At 41.8% G+C, this 24173-nt stretch overlaps 1 long non-coding RNA gene and 2 gene segments (V, D, J or C); 2 read left to right on the top strand and 1 right to left on the bottom strand.

Moving 5' to 3' along the window:
- LOC121819041 (uncharacterized) overlaps positions 1–12324 on the bottom strand; it is a 43656-nt gene extending 31332 nt beyond the window's left edge. The window contains exon 1 of the long non-coding RNA XR_006059173.2: positions 12184–12324. This is a non-coding gene — a long non-coding RNA (uncharacterized LOC121819041). The remainder of the gene's footprint in view (positions 1–12183) is intronic.
- The window catches only part of LOC101110577 (immunoglobulin kappa light chain-like), a 34921-nt gene extending 15111 nt beyond the window's left edge, over positions 1–19810 (top strand). Inside the window, 2 exon segments of the V gene segment in view lie at positions 15378–15415; positions 19284–19810. Coding sequence covers positions 15378–15415; positions 19284–19606 — 361 coding nt within the window.
- LOC132659399 (immunoglobulin kappa variable 3-11-like) lies at positions 442–1063 on the top strand. The segment is given in 2 exon segments: positions 442–526; positions 726–1063. Coding segments are annotated over 2 exon segments (372 nt in total).
- Positions 19811–24173: the final 4363 nt, after the last annotated feature.

The following is a 24173-nucleotide window of genomic DNA, read 5'->3' as shown; positions in this document are numbered from 1 at the left end:
GTGTTAGAGAAATGCAGAAAAGATTCAAAAGGATCTATCAAGTTAGAACCAATATTTCACACCCATCTCAAGAGCTTGATAGCTCATATAATACACACTAGGTTCAAATTAAAGTTTAAGTCTTAGAGATCTGTATAACTATTTTTCTTTCTAAATTTTTACAAGAAGACCTTCCTTTCGTAATTAGATTTTAGACCCTCAGTACAGATAAGTACCGCAAAATGCAGAGAGGATTTTATCTTACAAATACCAGAGAGAAGCCCCTGGGACTGAATGTGGGCCCATGATGTGAGCACCCAGGAGGCCCTGAGCCCCACAGCAGCGCTGGCTCTGCAGCTGCAAGGACAAAACTGCTTAGCCCTTCATGATTTGCATGCTTTCTCCAGAGTCCGTTTCTGCTCTTCAGAATCCTCATAAATAGGCTGCTAAGTGATTCTGGGCAAGAAAAAAGAACCTCAGGCAGGACCTGGATGAAACATGGGTGTCCTGACTCAACTCTCCTGCCTTCTGTTCTTCTGGCTCCCAGGTAAGAAGGGGAATGCAGGGGATACCCCCCAGAGATGATGGGAATTCTTCCCTGCTAACTGGGAAATCCTGCCCAGGGTCTGTGTGGATCTCTGACCCCCAATCCCTTCTTGGAGACCCCAGTGCAGCTAAGCTCTGCTGGGAGGCAAGTGCATGGGATTTGTTAACCATGGTGACTTTGTGTTTTGCTTCCTTCTCAGATGCCAGCGGGGAGGCTGTGCTCTACCAGACTCCAGCCTACATTGCTGTACCCCTAGGAGAGAGCATCTCCATCACTTGCAGAGCCAATCAAAGCATTAGTGATTACTTAAGCTGGCATAAGCAGAAACCTGGCCAGGCTCCTATGATTCTCATCTATGATGCTGATAATCGTCTTAATGGTGTCCCAGAGAGGTTCACTGCGACTCAATCTGGGACAGAATTTGTTTTCACAATCAGCCAGGTAGAGGCTGATGATGCTGCCATGTATTACTGCCAGCAGTCTTATGTGCTTCCTCCCACACTGTTACAGCCCCGGACATAAACAGTCCTCCCAGGCCAGCTATATGCTGAGGGTTGGTGGTTACAGCAGCTGCACTGTGCCATGTGGTCTGTTCAGCGCTGCAGGGTTTACTTTGAGGAAGGGTTTGCAGGGTGCAAGGATAATCCTTGCAAGGGACTTCAGTCCTTTGAAAGCTTCCTTTCTGGACAACACAAAACCCTCCAACTTCTATTTAATTTATTCTAAAAAGAGATTTCCATTTCAAGCCTGCAGAGGAGTTTGTCCACAACACGGTTTTTTCACAGTGTGTAAAAAGTTTATTATTATTTTATTTTATTGAGGTATAGTTGTATAAGGTGTGTGTAATATGTGTTTCTGGTGTACAACATAGATTCACAATTTTTTTAAGTTATATTCATTTATGTGAAAGTCTCTCAGTCGTGTCTGATTCTTTGTGACCCCATGAACTGTAGCCCGTCAGGCTCCTCTGTCCATGAAATTCTCCAGGCAAGAATACAGGAGTGGGTTGCCATGCCCTTCTCCACGGGTCTTCCAGACACAGAGATTGAACCTGAGTCTGCTGCTGTGCAGGCAGATTCTTTACAGTCTGAACCACCAGGGAAGCTCTACATTCATTTATAGTTGTTATAAAATATTGGCTATTTCCCCTGTATTGCGCAATATATCCTTGTAACTTATTTTTTTAAGTTTTTATTTTGGATTGGGGAATAACCAATTAACAGTGCTGTGATAGTTTCAGGTGAACAGCGAAGAAACTCAGCCATACATATACATGTATCCATTCTCCCCCAAACACCCCTCCCGTCCAAGCTGCCACAGAACATTATGCAGAGTTCCATCATGGCACAGTCTTTGAATCTCTTCTCTGAAAAGCACTCTGAGAAGTATTTTTACAGACAGATATCTAGACCAACAAAAAGAACCCATATTTAAGGAATATGACTATTTCTACTACTATTACAAATTCAAGGAAATATGACTATTTCTACTACTGATATTTTTCTAATACTACTACTACTAACAATAATATACACAAATAATAACTACATGGCCAATCGCCATTTAAGGAAGTCTTCAGTCAGTTAAGTCATTCAGTTGTGTCTGACTCTTTGCGACCCCAAGGATTGCAGCAAGCCAGGCCTCCCTGTTTATCACCAACTCCTGGAGTTTACTCACACTCATGTCCATCAAGTCGGTGATGCCATCCAACCATCTCATTCTCTGTCGTCCCCTTCTCCTCCCACCCTTAGTCTTTCCCAGCATCAGGGTCTTTTCCAATGAGTCAGCTCTTCATATCAGGTAGCCAAAGTATTGGAGTTTCAGCTTCAGCATCAGTTCCTCCATTGAATATTCAGGACTGATTTTCTTTAGGATGGACTAGTTGGATCTCCTTGCAATCCAAGGGACTCTCAAGAGTCTTCTCCAACACCACAGTTCAAAACCATCAATTCTTTGGTGCTCAGCTTTCTTTATAGTTCAACTCTCACATCTATACATTACTACTGGAAAAACCATAGCTTTGACTAGATAACTTTGTTGGCAAAGTAATGTCTCTGCTTTTTAATATGCTATCTAGGTTGGTCATATCTTTTCTTCCAAGGAGCAAGTGTCTTTTAATTTCATGGCTGCAGTCGCCATCTGCAGTGATTTTGTACTGATCCAAGCAAATAAAGTCTGTCACTGTTTCCACTGTTTCCCCATCTATTTCCCCATCTAGATACCATGATCTTTGTTTTTTGAATGTTGAGTTTTAAGCCAACTTTTTCACTCTCCTCTTTTACTTTCATCAAGAGGCTCTTTAGTTCTACTTTGCTTTCTGCCATAAGGATGGTGCCATCTGCATGTCTGAGGTTATTGATATTTCTCCCAGCAATCTTGATTCCAGCTTGTGCTTCAACCAGCCCGGCATTTCTCATGATGTACACTGCATATACATTAAATAAGCAGGGTAGCAATATACAGCCTTAACATACTCCTTTCCCTATTTGGAACCAGTCTGTTGTTACATATCTAGTTCTAACTGTTGCTTCTGGACCTGCATACAGATTTCTCAAGAAGGTCAGGTGGTTTGTTATTCCCATATCTTGAAGAATTTTCCACAGTTTGTGGTGATCCACACAGTCAAAGGCTTTGGCATAGGCAATAAAGCAGAAATAGAAGTTTTTCTAGAACTCTCTTGCTTTTTTGATGATCCAACGAATGTTGGCAATTGACCAAAGGTTCCTTTGCCTTTTTTAAATCCAGCTTGAACATCAGGGAGTTCACGGTTCATGTATTGCTGAAGCCTGGCTTGGAGAATTTTGAGCATTACTTTGCTAGCATGTGAGATGAGTGCAGTTGTGCCATAGTTTGAGCATTCTTTGGCATTGCCTTTCTTTGGGACTGGAATGAAAACTGACCTTTTCCAGTCTTGTGACCACTGCTGAGGTTTCCAAATTTGTTGGCATATTTAGTGCAGCACTTTCACAGCACCATCTTTTAGGATTTGAAATTCCAGTCAACTGGAATTCCATCACCATCACTAGCTTTGTTCATAGTGATGCTTCCTAAGGCCCAGTTGGCTTTGCATTCCAGGATGTCTGGCTCTAGGTGAGTAATCATACCATCATGATTATTTGGGTCATGAAGATCTCTTTTGTACAGTTCTTCTGTGTATTCTTGCCACCTCTTCTTAATATCTTCTGCTTCTGTTAGGTCCATACTATTTCTGTCCTTTATTGAGCCCATGTTTGCATGAAATGTTCCCTGGCATCTCTAATTTTCTTGACGAGATCTCTAGTCTTTCCTATTCTATTGTTTTTCTCTATTTCTTTGCATTGATCACTGAGAAAGGCTTTCTTATCTCTTCTTGCTATTCTTTGGAACTCTGCATTCAAATGGGTGTATCTTTTTCTCCATCAGGAAGCTTCCATAAGCCTCTTATCCTTCTCCATCAGAGGGCAGACAGACTGAAAACCACAATCACAGAAAACTAATCTGATCACATGGACCACAGCCTTGGAACTCAATGAAACTATGAGCCATGCCGTGTAGGGCCACCCAAGACAGACAGGTCATGGTGGTGAGTTCTGACAAAACATGGTCCACTGTAGAAGGGAATGGCAAACCACTTCAGTATTCTTGCCTTGAGAACCCCATGAACAGTATGAAAAGGCAAAAGATAGGACACAGAAAGATAAACTCCCCAGGTCGGTAGGCACCCAATATGCTACTGGAGATCAGTGGAGAAATAACTCCAGAAAGAGTGAAGAGATGGAACCAAAGCAAAAACAATATCCGGTTGTGGATATGACTGGTGATGGAAGTAAAGTCCGATGCTGTAAAGAGCAATATTGCATAAGAACCTGGAATGTTATGTCCATGAATCAAGGCAAATTGGAAGTGGTCAAACAGGAGATAGCAAGAGTGAACATCAATATTTTAGGAATCAGCGAACTAAAATGGACTGGAATGGGTGAATTTAACTCAGGTGACCATTATATCTACTACTGCAGGTAAGAATCCCTCAGAAGAAATGGAGAAGCCATCATAGTCAACAAAAGAGTCCAAAATGCAGTACTTGGATGCAATCTCAAAAACAACAGAATGATCTCTGTTCATTTCCAAGGCAAACCATTCAGTATCACATTAATGGAAGTCTATGCCTCAATCAGTAATGCTGAAGAAGCTGAAGTTGAATGGTTCTATGAAGACCTACAAGACCTTCTAAAACTAACAACCACAAAAGATGTCCTTTTCATTATAGGGGACTGGAATGCAAAAGTAGAAAGTCAAGAAGTACCTGGAATAACAGGCAAATTTGGCCTTAGAGTACAGAATGAAGCAGGGTAATAGAGTTTTGCCAAGAGAATGCTCTGGTCATAGCAAACACCCTCTTCCAACAACACAAGAGAAAACTATGCATGGACATCACCAGATGGTCAACACCGAAATCAGATCGATTATATTCCTTGCAGCCAAAGATGGAGAAACTCTATACAGTCAGCAAAAACAAGACTGGGAGCTAACTGTGGCTCAGATCATGAACTCCTTATTGACAAATTCAGACTTAAATTGAAGAAAGTAGGAAAAATCACTAGACCAGTCAGTTCAGTTCAGCCAGTTCAGTCGCTCAGTCGTATCCGACTCTGTGCGACCCCATGAATCACAGCACGCCAGTCCTCCCTGTCCATCACCAACTCCCGAAGTTCACTTAAACTCATGTCCGTTGAGTCGGTGATGCCATCCAGCCATCTCATCCTCTGTCGCCCCCTTCTCCTCCTGCCCCCAATCCCTCCCAGCATCAGGGTCTTTTCCAATGAGTCAACTCTTCACATGAGGTGGCCAAAGTATTGGAGTTTCAACTTTAGCATCAGTCCTTCCAATGAACACCCAGGACTGATCTCCTTTAGGATGGACTGGTTGGATCTCCTTGCAGTCTAAGGGATTCTCACGAGTCTTCGCCAACACCACCGTTCAAAAGCATCCAGAGACCATTCACGTATGACCTAAATCAAATCCCTTACAATTATACAGTGGAAGTGACAAATAGATTCAAGGAATTAGATCTGATAGACAGAGTGCTTGAAGAACTATGGATGGAGGTTTGTGACATTGTACAGGATTAAGACCGTCTCCAAGAAAAGAAAAAGTAAAGAGTTTGTCTGAGGAGGCCTTACAAATAGCTGTGAAAAGAAGAGAAGCGAAAGACAAAGGAGAAAAGGAAAGATATGCCCATTTGAATACAGAGTTCCAAAGAATAGCAAGGAGAGCTAAGAAAGCCTTCCTCAGTGATCAATGAAGTCTTAGAGATTTACTAAATGTTGAATATTGTAGCAAGGGCTTATTCACCTATAGCAATTATCTCATAATAACCCACCTAATGATGAACAATCATTAGTGCTTAGAGCTACTTAGAAGTACTCAGAGCTTAAGTTACTCAAGGTACTAGTGGTTGTAAAGGAAGAAGATGGGGGAAAAAAAAAGTCTGTTAACCTGACTCCAGGAGATCTTCCTGACCCAGAGATCAAACCCACATCTCCTGAAGCTCTTACATGGCAGGCATAGTCTTTACCACTGTGCCACTGGGGAAGCCCACAGTTTCTGCTGGCACCAGGCAAACTAGGTTTTCTGGTTGAAGTATAGAAGATTCTGGCTGGACCTGCAGTTGATGGTGGTCTTCCTCTCCTGCAGACACAGCCAAGGAACTTTGAGACTGGGTCATCATGATGTCCCCAGAGACACCTGCAGTCATGATGGAATGGCGATTATACATTGCATCATTCATATATTAAAGCATATATATAAAAAATGTAGGGTTTGCTCCTTATCATTACTAATTACACCATTTAAGTAAAATGATTTACTCGTTTTGCGTGGTAAAATCATCTTTTAATTTTATAAAGATACTTCTTCCCTAAATCTCTCACCTGAGACCCAGAGGGCCAGGAAGATAAGGAGTTAGTTATGGCTGTGGCATTATCTTGCTGCTGTTCACTCATCTGACACTCAGGCCCCATCATCAGGAAACCCCTTTAATAGAGCCCTGAGCATCCTGCCTAGAGCTCCAGGAGCCTAGGCAAAGCATCAGAGCATGACATCAAAAGTACGTGTGCAGTGAGCTGTGAAGACAAATAACGAATGATGGAAAGAAGGAGACAAAAATATCGTATCACTACTCCAGGAAATGTGAGGTCTATGAGAGGCTCGGCAACCAAATTAAAACTGTGATTCCTCAATACCATTCAGCAAAAATTCCTAAATGTAAAATTTTCTTGACATCAGCTGTACTTTTTCAAACCAACTGAAGGAAGCCTAAAAACATAAATTAATTTATGTGCTCAGTCTCAGTTGTGTCCAACTCTTTGCAACCTCATGGACTGTAGCCCACCAGGCTCCTCTGTCCATGGAGTTTCCCAGGCAAGATTCTAAGACGCTCTATCCATATTATGGACTCCATATTCCACACGGGTCTTCCACCTTCATCTTCCTGTGTGAATGCTTCGTCATCACGCTTGGGTTCTAATGTCTTAAGTCCAAGAGTCTCTTAGGATCTTGAAAAGATTTTGTTATAGGGATGGTGCAATATGCAGTTTAAGTAACATAGTATTAATAGGTGCGAGGGTATAAATGGGCATTTGGTCTAGGGAAGACCTCAGCTTCTAAATAAGAAGACCTTGGGGAAAGACAGGAGAGAAAGCATGAGGAGTAACATGTAGAATGCGGGAATATCTAGCATAAATATGTGTAATCTGTTCAGTCGCTCAGTCATGTCCATTGCTTTGTGACCTCATGGACTGCAGCACACCAGGCTTCCCTGTCCATAGGTCAACTCCTGGAGCCTGCTCAAACTCATGTCCATCGAGTCAGTGATGCCATCTAACCATCTCATCCTCTGTCGTCCCCTTCTCCTCCTGTGTTCAATCTTTCCCAGCATCAGGGTCTTTTCAAATGAGTCAGTTCTTTACATCAAGTAGCCAAAGGAATGGCATTTCAGCTTTAGCATCAGTCCTTCTAATAAATATTCAGGACTGATTTCCTTTAGAATTGACTGGCTTGATCTGCTTGCAGTCCAAGGGACTCTCAAGAGTCTTCTCCAACACCACAGTTCAAAAGCATCAGTTCTTCAGTGCTCAGCTTTCTTTATAGTCCAACTCTCACATCCATACTTGACTACTGGAAAAACCATAGCTTTGACTAGATGGACATTTTTCAGCAAAGTAATATCTCTGCTTTTTAATATGCTGTCTAGATTGGTCATAGCTTTTCTTCCAAGGAGCAAGTGTCTTTTAATTTCATGACTGCAGCCACCATCTGCAGTCATTTTGGACCCCAAGAAAATAAAGTCTATCATTGTTTCCATTGTTTCCCCATCTATTTCCCCATCTAGATGCCATGATCTTTGTCTTCTGAATGTTGAGTTTTAAGCCAAATTTTTCACTCTCCTCTTTCACTTTCATCAAGAGGTTCTTTAGTTCTTCTTCACTTTCTGCCATAAGGGTGGTGTCATCTGCATATCTGAGGTTGTTGATATTTCTCCTGGCAACCTTGATTCCAGTTTGTGCTTCATCCAGCCCAGCATTTCACATGATGTACTCTGCATAGAAGCAATATTCTGTCTTGACATACTCCTTTCCCAGTATGGAACCAGTCTGTTGATCCATGTCTGGTTCTAACTGTTGCTTATTGACCTGCATACAAATTTCTCAGGAGGCAAGTAAAGGTAGTCTCGTATTCCCATCTCTTTAAGAATTTTCCACAGTTTGTTGTGATCCACACAGTCAAAGTAAGACCACATAAAATTAGGAAGATGGCTGATATTTCTCAAATGTGCAGATAGAAAATTTCTGATCTTGGCTGGTCTTGATGGAGAGAATGGGACAGACCATACATAAATGCTTAGCTGGAGATGAGAGGTTAGTGATGACAGATACCCAGTGTCTGGTGCTTTCTTTACAAATCATTACTGTGCACATTTTTATTGCTCTTCTACTTCATAGCATTTCTTGCTTGTACTGCTAATAATTTATCTTACTTAGAGCATCAGAGGATCAAAGAGAAGGCCCCAGTGGCCTCCATAATGTCCATAGGTTCTCATTTGAAGAAAGTTATAAAATGTTTGAAGTTTTCAGTGCGTGCCATACCTGAAAGACTCTGCCTTAGTTGGAGAGATAGCATGAAAAGCATGTTTTCAACTCTGAAGGGAGCAAAATCAAACATTTTAATCATAGCATGGTAGGCTGATTGTGTCCTATGGCCTGCATGGAGAAACATGTCCTCTGCAGGCTACTTTGTGTTGCTCTGGTCTGACATGGGATGCTGGGAACTCATTGCATCTGTGCTGTTACTGAGCTCAACCAGCCCTGCAGCATCGACCAGCCCTGCCCCTCCCCTGCTGATTTGCATGTCCCCAGAGCTCAGCCCACTACCCCAGACACTTTCTTATAGTCTGATCACAGCCTGGGCAGGAGTCTGTCCCAGTTAGAACACACAGTGAACATGAGGGCCCCTGGGCCGCTCCTTGGTCTCCTGCTGCTCTGGCTCCCAGGAAAGGAGGGAGAGCACTGGGGATTTGTGCAGCCCAGTGTGGTCAGTACTACCTGGCCCTTCAGGAAAGTCCTCTTATAACTTGGTTAATCCTGTGGATATATGTTTTTATGTTTCCAATCGCAGGTGCCAAGTTGACATCCAGGTGACCCAGTCTCCATCCTCCCTATCTGCATCTCTAGCAGACAAAGTCTCCATCACTTGCCAGGCCAGTCAGAACACTGACACTAAATTAGCCTGGTATCAACAGAAACCAAGGAAAGCTCCTAAGCTCCTCATCTATGCAGTATCCAGGTCGCCCTCCTGGTTCCCATCCCAGTTCAGTGGCAGTGGATTTGGGATAGATTTCACCCTCACCATCAGCAGCCTGAAGGCTGATGATATTGCAGCTTACTACTGTCAGCAGGATCACGGTTTACCTCCCACAGTGTCACACACACGAACATAAACCATCCAAGGAAGCAGATGGGTGAGGTTGGGCCGCCCCAGCTACTCCTCCTAGTTCCTCCATCTGTTGAAAACAATGCGCAAATACTCTCGGATGCCTCTCCACTTTGAAAGTCACTGGAAGGTTTTGGCAGAAGGGGCAGGAGGCTCCTCAATACACTCTAACCCTCTTTCTTCCTCCACAGCACCAGCAGCACAGACATGGCTGGGTCACTCCTGATTTAACATAAACAGAGATGATTTACCCTGAGGAGCCTGGTTTGGGCTTCCCAGGTGGCTCAGCGGTAAAGAATCCTCCTGCCAATGAAGGAAATGTGGGTTCGATCCCTGGGTCGGGAAGATCCCCTGGAGGAAGAAATGGCAACCCACTCCAGTATTCTTGCCTGGAGAATTCCATGGACTGAGGAGCCTGGCAGGCTACATGGGGTCACAGAAGAGTCAGACACGACTGAGCTGCTGAGCAGGCATGCACACACGCACACAAGGATTCATGCAGCAAAAAGAAGTCACTGTAGACAGTTCAAACAGAAGTTGTTTAAAGCAAGAAATTAGAGTCTAAAGTACAATATTCACATGCTTGGGGATATGCTAATAAGGGAAGTGGATGCCAGAAATGGAAAATTCCCACATGGTTTCCCCAAAGCCAGAGCACGTCTTCTATTGGAGATAGAGACTGCCTAACCATGTGGTCCTCAGACTTGGGTAGGAAACTTAGGGGGAAGGATGTTGATCTTCCTACCTGTCTGGAGCACCTCACTAGGTGATCCTATGGTTCTCACCTCTGTCCATATATTATCCTGCAGAAAGGCTCAGTGGTGAGGAACCGACCTACCAATGCAGGAGCCACAAGAGACGTGGGTTTGATCCCTGCATTGGGAAGATCCCCTGGAGAAGGAAATGGCAACCCACTCCAGTATTCTCGCCTGCAAAATTCCATGGGCAGAGGAGCCTGGTGAGCTACAGTCCATGGGGTTGCAAAGAGTCGGACACGACTGAGCATGCATGCACATGTATGACCCATGGATAATATTGAAGACTTCTCTTTGGGTTTCCAAATATTAGGGAAGTCCCTCACTGGACAACCCTACATCTGGTCCCATCACTTCATGGCAAAATGACGGGGAAACAATGGAAGCAGTGACAGACTTCATTTTCTTGGGCCCTAAAATCACTGCAGATGATGGCTGAAGCCATGAAATTAAAAGATACTCCTTGGACAAAAAGCTATGACAAACCTAGACAGCACATTATAAAACAGAGACAATACTTTGCTGACAAAGTTTCGTCTAGCAAAGCTATGGTTTTTCCAGTAGTCATGTATGGATATGAGATTGGACCATATAAAAGGCTGAGCGCTGAAGAATTGATACTTTTGAACTGTGATTTGAAGAAGACTCTTGAGAGTCCCTTGGACTGCAAGGAGATCAAACCAATCAATCCTAAAGGAAATCAACCCTGAATATTCACTGGAAAGACTCATGCTGAAGCTGAAGCTCCAATACTTTGGCCACCTGATGTGAAGAACTAACTCATTTGAAAAGACCCTGATGCTGGGAAAGACTGAAGGCAGGAGAAGGAGACGACAGAGGATGAGATGGTTGGATGCCATCACTGATCCAACGGACATGAGTTTGAACAAGCTCCAGGAGATGGTGAAGGACAGGGAAGCCTGGCATGCAGTGCGTGGGGTCGCAAAGAGTTGGACATGACTGAGCAACTGAACAGCAACATGGAAGTAAGAGCCAAGAACAAGCCTAGTTTAACCCCACTTAGAAACCAAAGGAGCCAATTTAAGAAAAATCTAGTTTAAGAAGAGAGATTAAACTCACGCATTCAATCACAATACTCCCCCTTGTTTAATAACAAAATCATGAAACTTCCCTGGTGGCCCAGGGGCTAAGAATCCATGCTCCCAATGCAGGGGACTTGGGTTCCATCCCTGGTCAAGGAACTAGATCCCACATGCTGCAACTTAAGATCCGGCTTGCTGCAACTAAAGATGGGCAGGCTGTAATGAAGAAGATTTTGTGTGCCTTGACTAAGACCCGGAGCAGCCAAATAAATAAATAAGTTTTAAATAAATAAATACAAAAAATTTTTTAAACCTAAATTGCAAAAATGATTTTTTAAAGAAATAAACCCAAAGCAAATTCCCTGGCATTCCAGTGGTTAGGACTCCACATTCTCATTGCCAAGGGCCCCGGGGTCAATCCTTGATCAAGGAACTGAAATCCACAAGTTTTGTGCTACAATCAGAAAAAAAGAAAGAAAGAAACCCACAAGTACAGGAAGAACAGGGCAGAGACAACAGCAGCAAAATATTAGGTTGTGTGGTAAGCAGCTTAACTGACCCCTGGAGCTGAACAGAGTGGCGGGGCGGGGGGCAGGGGGGCACGGGGCGGGGTGCGGAATTGGAAAGTAGAGTGAGATTGAAATCCCTTTGAATTGGAAGCACGACATACATATCAAGGGAAGGGGGTAATGTGGGTGGGTGGGTAGAAAAGATCCAGAGCCCAGGTTCTTAGTCAAGATGAGCAAGACTGGGAAGAGGAAGAAGCGGAGAGTGGTCAGAGGGGTGGGAGGGGCCTCTCACGAGTGGTCCTGAGTCAGCAGAAAGCAGAGTAGAGTGTTCATGAAGGATTTGAGGATTTTGACAACAAAGGCAAAAATGCGAGGAACCACACCTGAATTCAGGGACTCCATGGCTGCACGCAGAGCTAGCTCAATCACAGTAGTTGTCCGCGATGGGTTTCTGTGCAGTAGATTGAGGAGGACACAGGGTTGCGTGCCAAGTAGACAGACAAGGGCCTGGGGAACTCCAGGGTAGAGCTTGAAAGGTTCATCACTAGTGTAAAACCAACTGGAAACCACAACATTCAATATGTAAATCTCATTGTCAGAGCTTCTCCAAGGGTTCATAAGCCCTGGTATGTTGCTACTGTTTTCTTTTTCACTCTAGAAAGTAAAAAAGAAAAAAACACCTGCAGCCTTCATATCTTCGTGGAAACAAGATATGTGTGTTTGTGTGCACGTTCAGGCACTCAGTGGTGTCTGACTCTTTGCAACTCTACGGGCTGTGGCCTGCCTGGCTCCTCGTCCATTGAATTTCCCAGGCAAGAATACTGGAGTGGGTTGTCATTTCCTCTTTCAGGGCATCTTCCTGCCCCAGGGACTGAACCTGAGTCTCTTGCATCTCCTGCACCAGCAGTCAGATCCTTTACCACTAGCGCCACCTGAAAAGCCCCGGAAACAAGATGAGTGTCTACATTTTCCAGAGCGGGACCAGACTTTCGGGTCAGGAGTACAGTTTACGTGTTTGCACGTGGTTGGGCAAAGGACTTTGCTTTTCTCAGCATGTCTTTCTTCAGAAATGGATGGAAATAGACACAGCCCCAAAGTAGCAAAGAAGCAGTGAGTTCTCAAGTGACCGCCTCTGTCTCCCTCCTTCCGGCCAAATGAGGGGGTCATCCTTGCCCCTTGGGGATTCAAGTCAGATGTCCATTTATGGCACTCTAGCCCAGAGAACAGCAGTTAATCAGGTTCTGATCACCACTGAATGTGGCTCAAGAATTTCCTTCTCACCTTTTGAAATATCAGCTTAAGTCAATTACAGAGGACAGACAGTATGATCCTAAGGAGGAAGGAATCAAGCTGAAGCCAAAAGAACCACACCTACTTTGGACTTTACTGTGAATGATGAGCTGGAAAAAATTTTGAACCACAGAATTCTGCATGGATTATCAGACTCAAACATTCAGGAGCCAGGTAGGGAAGCCCTCAGTCCTCAAACTTTGCAAAATTTTGTCACTGCATCTCTGACATGTTGGGTGATTTTCTGTATGGTACTGATGGGAGACAGACCTTTCAAATAGACTGGTTACTGTGTCAAATTAAAAAAAAAAAAAAGGTGTTTCTTGAAATGCTAGACCTGAGAACACTGATCAGAAAGCTTCTCAACAGTTTTCAGGATGACTTATACACGTGTATTTCGTCTTTCTCTCTTTCATTTTTTCTTTATCTCCCTAGGACAGAGGAGCCTGGTGGGCTACAGTCTATAGGGGTGCAAAGAGTCAAACACGACTGAGCAACTGAGCACACACACACACCATGAGCAGTTGAGAATTTATTCTAAGAATCTGACTTTGTTGTCAGCCACATGGAAAGCAGCTTTCAGTTCAGTTCAGTTCAGTCACTCAGTCGTTTCCAACTCTTTGCAACCCCATGAAGCAACTTTAGTGATGAGTTTTTTGGAACGCTCGCCTAAATTTTCTGTTTCCATCACTCATGCATAAATCTAAGAGCCCCTCAGACTGGTTTATTGACTCTATTTTTCCTTAGTAAATCAATCTTATCAAGGCCCATCCTGGACACTCTGTAGAATGGTAGGTCCTCACAGATGCTTCTAAGACATCCTTTGCCTTCAAATGATAAACCACGTGATAAACCATTAAGGTTCTCAGCCACTTTTCAGTGATCCATGTGATGTTACAGCAAACATCACAATAACCGTTCCCATTGATCCTACTGTGTGTGGTCAAAAAAAACTAGCTTTTGCACAACAGTTCTTATAATAAGCATCTCTTATTAGTAGCAAATTCTGCTTTTAATAGTCATTTACTTACCTGCTTCACTTTCAATCTCCCATTTACTCACTTAGGAATATACATTTTTCAGCCCCCACATCACGCCCACATGTCCTACATTGATAAAACAATATCTTCTATACAGAATGGGAAACTACCTTTTTTGCACTCTTAATTTAAAGATTATTAAAACAGTATTTGAATGACAAAGAAAAATTAAACATGTATATATCATTTAAAAATTATATTTACAATTGCACATGACTGGAGAATGGAGAATTCTACTTAACGATATCAAACTATCAAAATTGGTACAGCCTTAGTGTTTCTGAAAATCAAAAAATGAATATATTCCCATAATTTTTTAAAATCAAATAATCTACAATAGTACAGTAGAAAGAAAAGACATTGCTCCCCTTTCTTCCACTGTAATCAATTTTAGGAGACAAAGCTACAATCCATCCATAATCAAACAGGAAAACTGATTGCACATTTTCTATGAAGAACCAGTCAGTCTCTGGGTGAGAATAACTTGCCTGAGTGATAGTTTCAGAAATGTATTGGGGAGTGGTCTGTTCTGAAACAGAGCTTTGCTCAATGGTCAGGAAGTGAAAGGGTTTTTGTATAGGAACAAGGTTAAGAAGAACTGTTGTGTTAATAGTTTTGGCCAAGGAACCAAGCTAGAGATCAAAAGTAAGTATTGTTTTCAGCCGATCCTTTGCTGTTTCTGTCTAATTGGTTTACTTTTTGTTCCTTTTTGCCTGTTTTCATTAATTCGGTGTCAGGGCTAAAACAAATTTCATTCCCAGGTTAGATACAGAGGAGGGAAAGGGAAATTCTTCCATAGGAGGCTAGCTGATGGTAAATTTAAGATTAATTTTAATGTGATTGGGGAAGGGGGCTTGATGCCCCTTCAGGGTAGGTATTTGTACAAGCAGAAAGGGGGAATCACCATGGTTCACTTTCGGCCCAGGGACCAGAGTGGAGATCAAACGTGAGTAAATTTTTGTTCAATTGTTTGTGAGACTTTTGTCCTGTTGTATCAGTTGCGCAAGTTTGTGACATTTTGGTTACATGAGCCATGCCTGGTGTCCCAAAAAGCGAAAGACAGAAAATCAGAAGATAGTCAATTTTTAAGCTGAACAGACAGCCAAATCATTGAATTTGTAAGGAAAGTAGGTTTGTGGACAGAAAGGGGGAGAAATGACCGGATTTTTCTGTGGATTGGGCTTTTTCCTGTAATTGGCTTCAGAAGGAGGTTTTCGTTAAGGGGGTATGTCAGGAACGTCACTGTGATATGCATTCGGCGGTGGGACCAAGGTGGAAATCAAACGTAAGTGCACTTTTCAATTCCTTTTTCTTATAGAGCTGTGAAATTTGGGGGTTTTAATGCTTGGGATACGAGTTGAGGTCAGTTTTGAAGAGAATGGGATTCTTCTGAAAAATCAGATGAGTCAGGGGCTGGAAATCAGTTTGTCTCAAGGAAGAGCAAAGAGCTAGTTAGTTGATGTGGCACCTAAATGGCCAGATTTTCTCTGTATTTGACCATTGAAAGAGATTAGCAGCAAAAAGCAGTTTTTGTTGAGAGCAAAGTAAGTTAAATCTGTGGATCATCTTTGGCCAAGGGACACATCTGGAGATTAGACGTAAATAATTTTTTCTCTATTATCTTCTGAGATGGGGGTCTAAATGCCAGTATGAACTTTTAGAGGCTTAAGTATGAGTTTTGTGGAGATGGGTAAATGAGAGTATTTCAGATTTATTATTAGTTTGAAAAGTTAAACTCAGCTCCAAACTGGATTTGTAGACACAAAAGATTAATTTAATCTAAACCAAATGACTCAAAGGGGAAAAAAATAAGTGTCGATGAAAAAGGACACTTTTTCAAAGATAAAGATGTTTAGCTTTTAAAAATCATAACAGAGACTTAAATTTTTTACATCTTAAGATTTGTAGAATGTCCCTGGGATACGATATTAAAAATTTTTCAAATATCGCCTTAAAAAGGAATCTTTGCAGGTCTAAAGAGCCAAAGTGAATTAATTTTCATTGAGATTTGCCAAATATTATACTGATTTTTGCTAGATGTACAAAACAGAAAAATAGAGAAATGTGTTTGTCCTCTTTCTCTGTCTGACAAATTATTTTATACTAATAAAAATTAACGGAATGCACTAAAAAATCAGTAAGACATTAGAAAAACATACTTATCTATGTTAAAGTTTCTGCTTGATCAAGAATCAGCAGCTGGGTTATTTTTAGAGTCTAAAATGAGTAATAAACTGTCAATATTCGGAAATGCTATAGGGGTTCTATGCCTTGACAGATTACTCTTTAAAAAAAAAAAACAAATTTCTGTATTAGACTATAGTGAAAATGTATAAATACATCTCCTCTTATAAATGAAGGAAAGAGGGTTGTTCCTAAAAGCTCAGCTTTGAAGAAATTTGTTCAAGTGAAGGAAAATAAAATAATTGCACTTTTTAGATGCTCACGGATGTTAAAAAGATAGGAGATATTTTACTGCGTATGGCTTTTGTTATTACTTGGTGGTGTCTTTGTACCGCTATGGAGGCCGTGGCCCTGCTACCGTGGTCTGCAGACCTCGCGGTTGTCTTTAAACTTCGGGGCGGTCTTCTTTGGTAATTGAAGGACACTGGCGGCCAGGCCCCTGGGCTCCAGTGGCCGCGCATCTGGCCGCTAAAGGCCGCGAAAGGCATGGCCAGCCCTGTGATCGCCCATTCAGCTGTGTTATGGCCCGATTTCCTGACACAGTGATACAAATCATGTCGCTAACAGTAGAGAACAGAAATGTGATGGATGCGAGCTAACATGGGGAAAATAGAGAGAAGCTTGATTTTTATCAGCAATTACAAAAATAAATTTTATATTATTGTATCTGCTTAATAAAAATTTCCAGTGGGGGACTATAAAGAACTTAGTTATTTTTTCAGTGATCTATTCATGGGGTCACAAAGAGTCGGACACCACTGAGCGACTGAACTGAACTGAACCGAACTGATAATTATTTCAATATCCTCTCATCAAATATATTTATGTAATAAATGTTCGATCAAAATGAAATATATATAAAAGTTAACATTATATATTTATATATATATGTAAATCTCTGTATATACATATAACTCTTTTAGGGCAAAACTCACACCAGCAAAAATCTAACTGAAGACTAGCCATTCAGGTTTTGATCAGTTAACTTACTAAGTTAAAAGTTCAAAGTAAATATCATTATAGGTATTTGCTGGAAAAAAATTAGATAAATTTGTGATGTTTTTAATTTTCAGAAATGTAATGGCTTCAGTAAGATTATATTTCAGGTGTTCAAAATATCTAAATGTATATAAATGCCATTGATAAAAACTCAATGGCATCTTTTATAAAAAATAGAAAAGTATTTTCCAACCCCCTCATTCCATGATAGAAAATTTTTAATCTGGGTGTTTTACCCTTTAAAATTATTTTAAAATTTGTTATTGTCGTTGTTGTTTACTCTGGCTAATTTCAAAAGTGATACTTGAAAAAGATGATTTTTGGTTTGCAGACAACCTGACAGGACTATTTTAGGGACTTTTTAAAACTCTTTTCAAACTGTTTAAACTATGTAAGTATTTTAAACTGTTCTAAAATAATTTAGAGCCTTTTAAAAATCTTTCAATTAATTTTAAACTCTATTAAAAAGTTAATACAAGGTCTTACAAGAATTTCCATGTCAAATATGATAATTGTTTAATATTTTAATGCAGGATAGAATGTTTAAAGCCATTAAGAATTGACCCAAATAGGAGTATCTTCATAGAATATTTCATCTCCCTTTTTTCTAGAATTCATCTTATTTTACTGCATAGGCTATTTTATAAAATTCTCTGAAAAAAATTAATATGAAGGATAAAAAGAAAGGAGAATATCAAAACATTAAAAATTCAGTATCTGATATTGAACTGCTTGGTTAACATGGAGGTTTATAGCTTTATAAAATCTGTTCACTGATCTGTGACTTCTCCCAGCAAAGGATTCTTTATTTGTTATTTAATTCATGCTCTCCCATTTAAGAACTCAAAGGCCCACCAAGGGGATTTCTAGCAGGCCATCTGACAGCTGCTCAGAAGTGAAGCGCATCAGTTTCTCCTGGGCAGGTGGCTGAAATTACAGTTGACCCTACGAGTCTGCCTGAGACTTGCCCCATATGGTGACAGTCATAAGGCCAGGGCTGGGGGTCTCCCTTTGAGGCCTTTTGCAAGGAGTGGGAGAGTTGCTGGCCTGATCACAGAGGGTGAAGCGGTTCACACGCGCACGCTTGGACCCAGACTCAGAGTTTAGGGCTCACCCATGAAGGGTGGGTCTGACCCCAACACGGCCAAAGGAAGCCCAGGAAGTGGAAGACAGCCTGACCTCACTGCTCAGGACTAGAAAAGGCAAGGGGGAAGTGATCTTGTTAGATCTCTTCTCACTTCTAAACTCCAAGAGGGTCTGATGAAGTGGTTTTGTTTCTTGGCCTCTTGCACTAGGTTCCCTTGTAGGAGGCAGGGAACACAGATGAAGGAAAGAAAGCAAAAGGTCAGAAGACTTAAAACTCTTTTCAAACTTCTCAAACTATTTAAGTATTTTAAACTGTTCTGAAATTGTTTAGGGCTTTAAAAAAATCTTTTAATGAATTTTTAAATTCCATTAAAAAGTTGATAGGGCTTCCCTGATGGCTTAGCCAGTAAAGAATCTGCCTGCAATGTGGGAGACCTGGGTTTGATCCCTAGGTTGGGACGATCCCCTGGAGGGTATAAGAACTTACAAGAATTTCTATATCAAATATGCTAATTTTTTAATATCTTAATGCAGGAGAGAATGTTTAAAGCTATCAAGGATTGACCCACAGAGGAGTATCTTCATGGGATATTTCACTTCATTTTTTTCTAAAATTCATACTATTTTGCAGCCTTAGAATGGCTGCAAAGAGTACAAAAAATTCAGAGCTTTCTTAAGGAGTAGGGGGCCACAGAAAAACTCAAAATCATGGCAATTGTGAGTTTGCTTCCTGACTTCCCTGGGTGGCCTCTGGATACTACAAAAAGAGCGTGCGGCTCTCTGCACATCTGTCTCTTGCATTTCCAAGGTCACCCCCAGACAGTGCACCCCAGTAGAGAACTTCACTGTTACTTAAACACCCTTCTCTGTTCTTCCTTCCTCAGGGTCTGATGCTCAGCCATCCGTCTTCCTCTTCAAACCATCTGAGGAACAGCTGAGGACCGGAACTGTCTCTGTCGTGTGCTTGGTGAATGATTTCTACCCCAAAGATATCAATGTCAAGTGGAAAGTGGATGGGGTTACCCAGAACAGCAACTTCCAGAACAGCTTCACAGACCAGGACAGCAAGAAAAGCACCTACAGCCTCAGCAGCACCCTGACACTGTCCAGCTCAGAGTACCAGAGCCATAACGCCTATGCGTGTGAGGTCAGCCACAAGAGCCTGCCCACCGCCCTCGTCAAGAGCTTCAATAAGAATGAATGTTAGAGCGAGAGGTCTGCAGGCTCCCCAGTCACCTGTGCTGATTCGGTCCCAGCCCCTCACCCCTCCTCAGGCCCTGTTTCCACAGATCAACCCCTATTGCAATCCTCTGACCCATCTCCCCACCTCATCCCCTTCCCCCTCTTTGGCTTTAATCATGCTAATGTTGGGGGAACAATGAATAAATAAAGTAAATCTTTGCACCTGTGATTTCTCTCTCCTTTCTGATTTAAGGGTTTTGTTTTGTTTTTTAACTTTTTGGGGGGATGAGGAGCTGCTGCACTGGGTCTACCCGCTCCAGTGTACTTGCCTGGAGAATCCCATGGACAGTGGAGGCTGGTAAGCAATAGTCCATAGGGTTACAAAGAGTTGGACTCAACTGAAAGGACTTAGCACACAAGCATGCACTGGGTCTTTGTTGCTGCACGAGTTTCTCTAGTTGCAAAGAGCAACTCTCTAGTTGCAGTGAAGGGGCTTCTCGCTGAGGCGATTTCTCTTGTTGCGGAGCATGGGTTCTAGAGCATGCGAGCCTCAGCTGTTGCGGCACATGGGCTCAGTAGTAGCCCAGCCACAGCAGGTGGAATCTTCCTGGACCAAGGATGAAACCCAAGTCCCCTGCTTTGGCAGGCAGATTCTCAACCACTGGAGCACCAGGGAAGTTCCTTGATTAAAGGTTTTTAAACACTGTTTTTCTAATGACCCAGTTTATCTTCTAAGGAATTAAGTATTGAGTTGATAAAAACCATACCATCGTTTATAAAAATCATCAGCCTCCATTCTAGCCTACCCTACTTTAGCTACAAGACACTCTTTCATGAAACCCATAAGCCATCTATATTCATAGCCCTCCCCTGGGCCATAGTATGAGAGACTTGCTTCTTTTCTTTCTTTTTTTTTTTTTTTTTACTATTGAAATATAGTTGATTTACAATGTTGTGTTAGTTTCAGGTGTACAGTAAAGTGATTCACTTGTCCATATACATATATGCACTCTGTTTTAGATGTTCCCATTCAGGTCGTCATAGGGTATAGGGTAGTTTCCTGGACTATACAGTAAGTTTTCCTTAGTTATATATGTCATTGGGATTGAGTTGAGACTCTTGCCTCTTTGATTTCTCCTTCTCAGCAGGCTTCAGAGCCCTTTTCAGGGTGACGGTTCTTATGATCACATAGTCTTTCATCCAGTTGAATCCAATTTACCAACAGAAAATCTTTCAAAAGAATGTAATGGCTAGAAACAGAGTCATTCATTGTGACAAAACAATGATAATAATGAAGGTGAAGAAGCAATAGGGAAATATTTAAGTCCATTATGGCACTTTGACTTAAGGGAATACGAAGCCTTCATTACATTTTAAATACAATACATATTGAGGGCCTTCTATCTACCAAAGACCACATTAAATGTTTCTAATTTAATTCTTACTTAACCCAATTTAATTCTTACTACACTACACAGTTAAAATGAAAGAATGTGAAAGTTGCTCAGTTGTGTCCAATTCTTTGTGACCCCATTACAGTCCATGGAATTCTCCAGGCCAGAATACTGGAGTGGATAGCCGTTCCCTTCTCCAGGAGATCTTCCCAACCCAAGCATAGAATCCAGGCCTGCCGCATTGCAGGTGGTTTCTTTATCACTGAGCCACCAGGGAAGCCCAAGAATATAGGAGTGGGTAGCCTATCCCTTCTCTAGTGGATCTTCCTGACCCAGAAATCCAATCGGGGTCTCCTGCATTGCAGGCGGATTCTTTACCAGCTGAGCTACCAGAAAACACAGTTAAAACACGAAATGTTTATTAAAGTGTAAGTCAGGTTCTATATAGCTGAGATATATTCATACCCTAATACCTACCAATCCTGCCCTTGAATGAACATGTCCCTGCCCATGTAAAAACTTAAGTAAGAATTTTTCAGAGCATTTTCATTCATAAAAGCCCCAAACTAGAAACAACCCAAATGTCCACCAACAGTGGAATGAGTCATTAAATTGTAGCATGTTTGTATATTAAACAATAACTATACCAAACAATATAGATAACTCTCATAAGCATGACAATCAGCAAAAGAAACCAAACACAAAAGATATGCCCTATATTTTCATCTATGAAGAGTTCAAAACCAGGAAAAATAAAATTAGAAATTGGGATAGGAATTACTTTGGGCTGAGACAGTGCCTAAGAGGGCTTCCCTTGTGGCTCAGCTGGTAAAGAATCTGCCTGCAATGTGGGAGACCTGGGTTCAATCCCTGAGTGGGGAAGATCCCCTGGAGAAGGGAAAGGCTACCCACTCCAATATTCTGGCCTGAGAATTCCATGGACTGTACAGAGTGTTGGACATGACTATATAAGACGGGGCTTCTTGTATTCTTGGTAATGTGAAGCATGCCATTTTGTGAAAATGTATGGAGCTGTGAAATTATAATCTGTGCACAATTCTGTATATGCATTCTACTTCAAGATAAGCTCACATAAATATCTTATACCCAATTTACAGGTAAGAGAGGCTAAGAGGAATAAGTAATAGGTCAAAGCCACACAGATGGTAAATGGTGGGCCAAGGATCAAATTCCCTCCTGCCTAATTCTGCTCTCTTGACACCTATACAATTCTGCCTTCCGGAGCTTAGGGTGCTGCACAGAACAGAAGGTCAAATGCTACCTCCTCAGAGACTTCTCCATTTGGAAATCAGAGGCATACATACGTAAGTAGCAATGGAACGGAACAGATGTTCAGCTATGGGCAAAAGAATGTAGTTAACCTGATCCAGATATTAGGATCCCATGAATGAAAGGTTATGTGTTTGGAAAGCGGGGAGGTCAGGAGAAGGCCACATGTAAAGCCAACCTTGACTCTCTTCCCCAACTTCTGTGCAGGCATCCTAGCCTCTCCCATCTCATCTACTTATCCATCCAACAAACATTTACTGAGCACCTTTTTCAACTGATATCCTGAAAGGTACACAAGTAACTAAGATGGTGTCCTTTCCCTCAAGAACTTTATAATCAAGTTTTTCTTCCATTTTTTTCCTTTCCTTTGTCAGTACTGGAGCAAGTGGGAAAGGACTCTCATGGGAAAAGAGGGTAAGGAGACAACAATGACATTGTACATCTTGAGAATATTTATTATTATCAAGTCTCTGAATTTTTGGAGGTCTGAACAGAGTTCAGAAAGACTCAGCAAGGTCCCTTCAAAAGACATAAACTTTCTCATCCATCTCTGGAGGCAAAACTCAACAGTCAATAGCATCTCTGATCCCATGCAAGGGTCTTTTCATAAAGCAAAACTTTGATGACAGACCTGCTATGACTCAAGGAAGTAGAAACAGGTATTATGGGTTGAATTGTATCCTACAAAAAGATATGTTCAAATTCCAGCTCCCATTCCTATAAAAGTGACCTCATTTGGGAATAGGGTTCTTGCAGATGTAATCAAATTAAAGTGAGATTATACTAAAATGCTGGTAAAGTGAAACTGGATCTTTCATCCATTGCTGGTGGAAATGTAAGATGATACAGGCAATGCTAGAAAATAGCTTGCTGGTTTCCTGAAAAACTAAACAAAATATACCAGTAATTGCATTCCATATCATTTATTCCCAAGAAATGAGAAAGTACGCATACACAAAAACCTGTTCGTAGTTATTCATGACAGTTTTGTATGTAATAACTGAAAACCACTAACATGGCCCCCTATACATGACTCGAAAGGTGACTCTGCAGATCCCTCAACATCCCTCTCAATAAGCTGAACAAATTGTGATATATCCATTTCATGGATACCATGTAGCAATAAAAAGAAACAAATTACTGATATATATGCAACAACTAGGATGATCCTGAAGTGTACTATCAGTTCAGTTCAGTCGCTCAGTTCTGTCCGACTCTTTGCGACCCCAAGAACTGCAGCACACCAGGCCTCCCTGTCCATCACCATCTCCCGGAGTTCACTCAGACTCATGTCCATCATGTCAGTGATGCCATCCAGCCATCTCATCCTCTGTTGTCCCCTTCTCCTCCTGCCCCCAATCTCTCTCAGCATCAGAGTCTTTTCCAATGAGTCAACTCTTCGCATGAGGTGGAGAGTGGGGAAAAAAAAGCCAGTCTCAACAGGTCACATAGTACAAGATTCTTTTTACATAATATTATTGTTGTTGTTGTTCAGTCACTCAGTCATGTCTGACTCTTTGTGACCCCATGGACTGCAGCACGCCAGGCTTCCCTGTCCTTTACCACCTCCCAAAGCTTGCTCAAACTCATGTCCATCGAGTCAGTGATGCCATTCAACCATCTCATCCTCTGTCATCCCCTTCTCCTGCCATCAATCTTTCCCAGCATCAGGGTCTTCCCTAATGAGTCAGTTGTTCGCATCAGGTTGCCTAAATATTGGAGCTTCAGAATCAGTCCTTCCAATGAATATTCATGGTTGATTTCCTTTAGGATTGACTGGTTGGATTTCCTTGCAGTCCAAGGGACTCTCAAGAGTCTTCTCCAACACCACAGTTCAAAAGCATCAATTCTTCTGCACTCAGCCCTCTTGAAATTATATTATCGAGGTGAAAAGCAGATTACTGGTTG

Source organism: Ovis aries, chromosome 3 (assembly GCF_016772045.2).
Source record: "Ovis aries strain OAR_USU_Benz2616 breed Rambouillet chromosome 3, ARS-UI_Ramb_v3.0, whole genome shotgun sequence".
NCBI classification, from domain to species: domain Eukaryota; kingdom Metazoa; phylum Chordata; class Mammalia; order Artiodactyla; family Bovidae; genus Ovis; species Ovis aries.
Note: the sequence above shows the minus strand (reverse complement) of the source record. Positions and strands in the feature narration are given on the sequence as shown.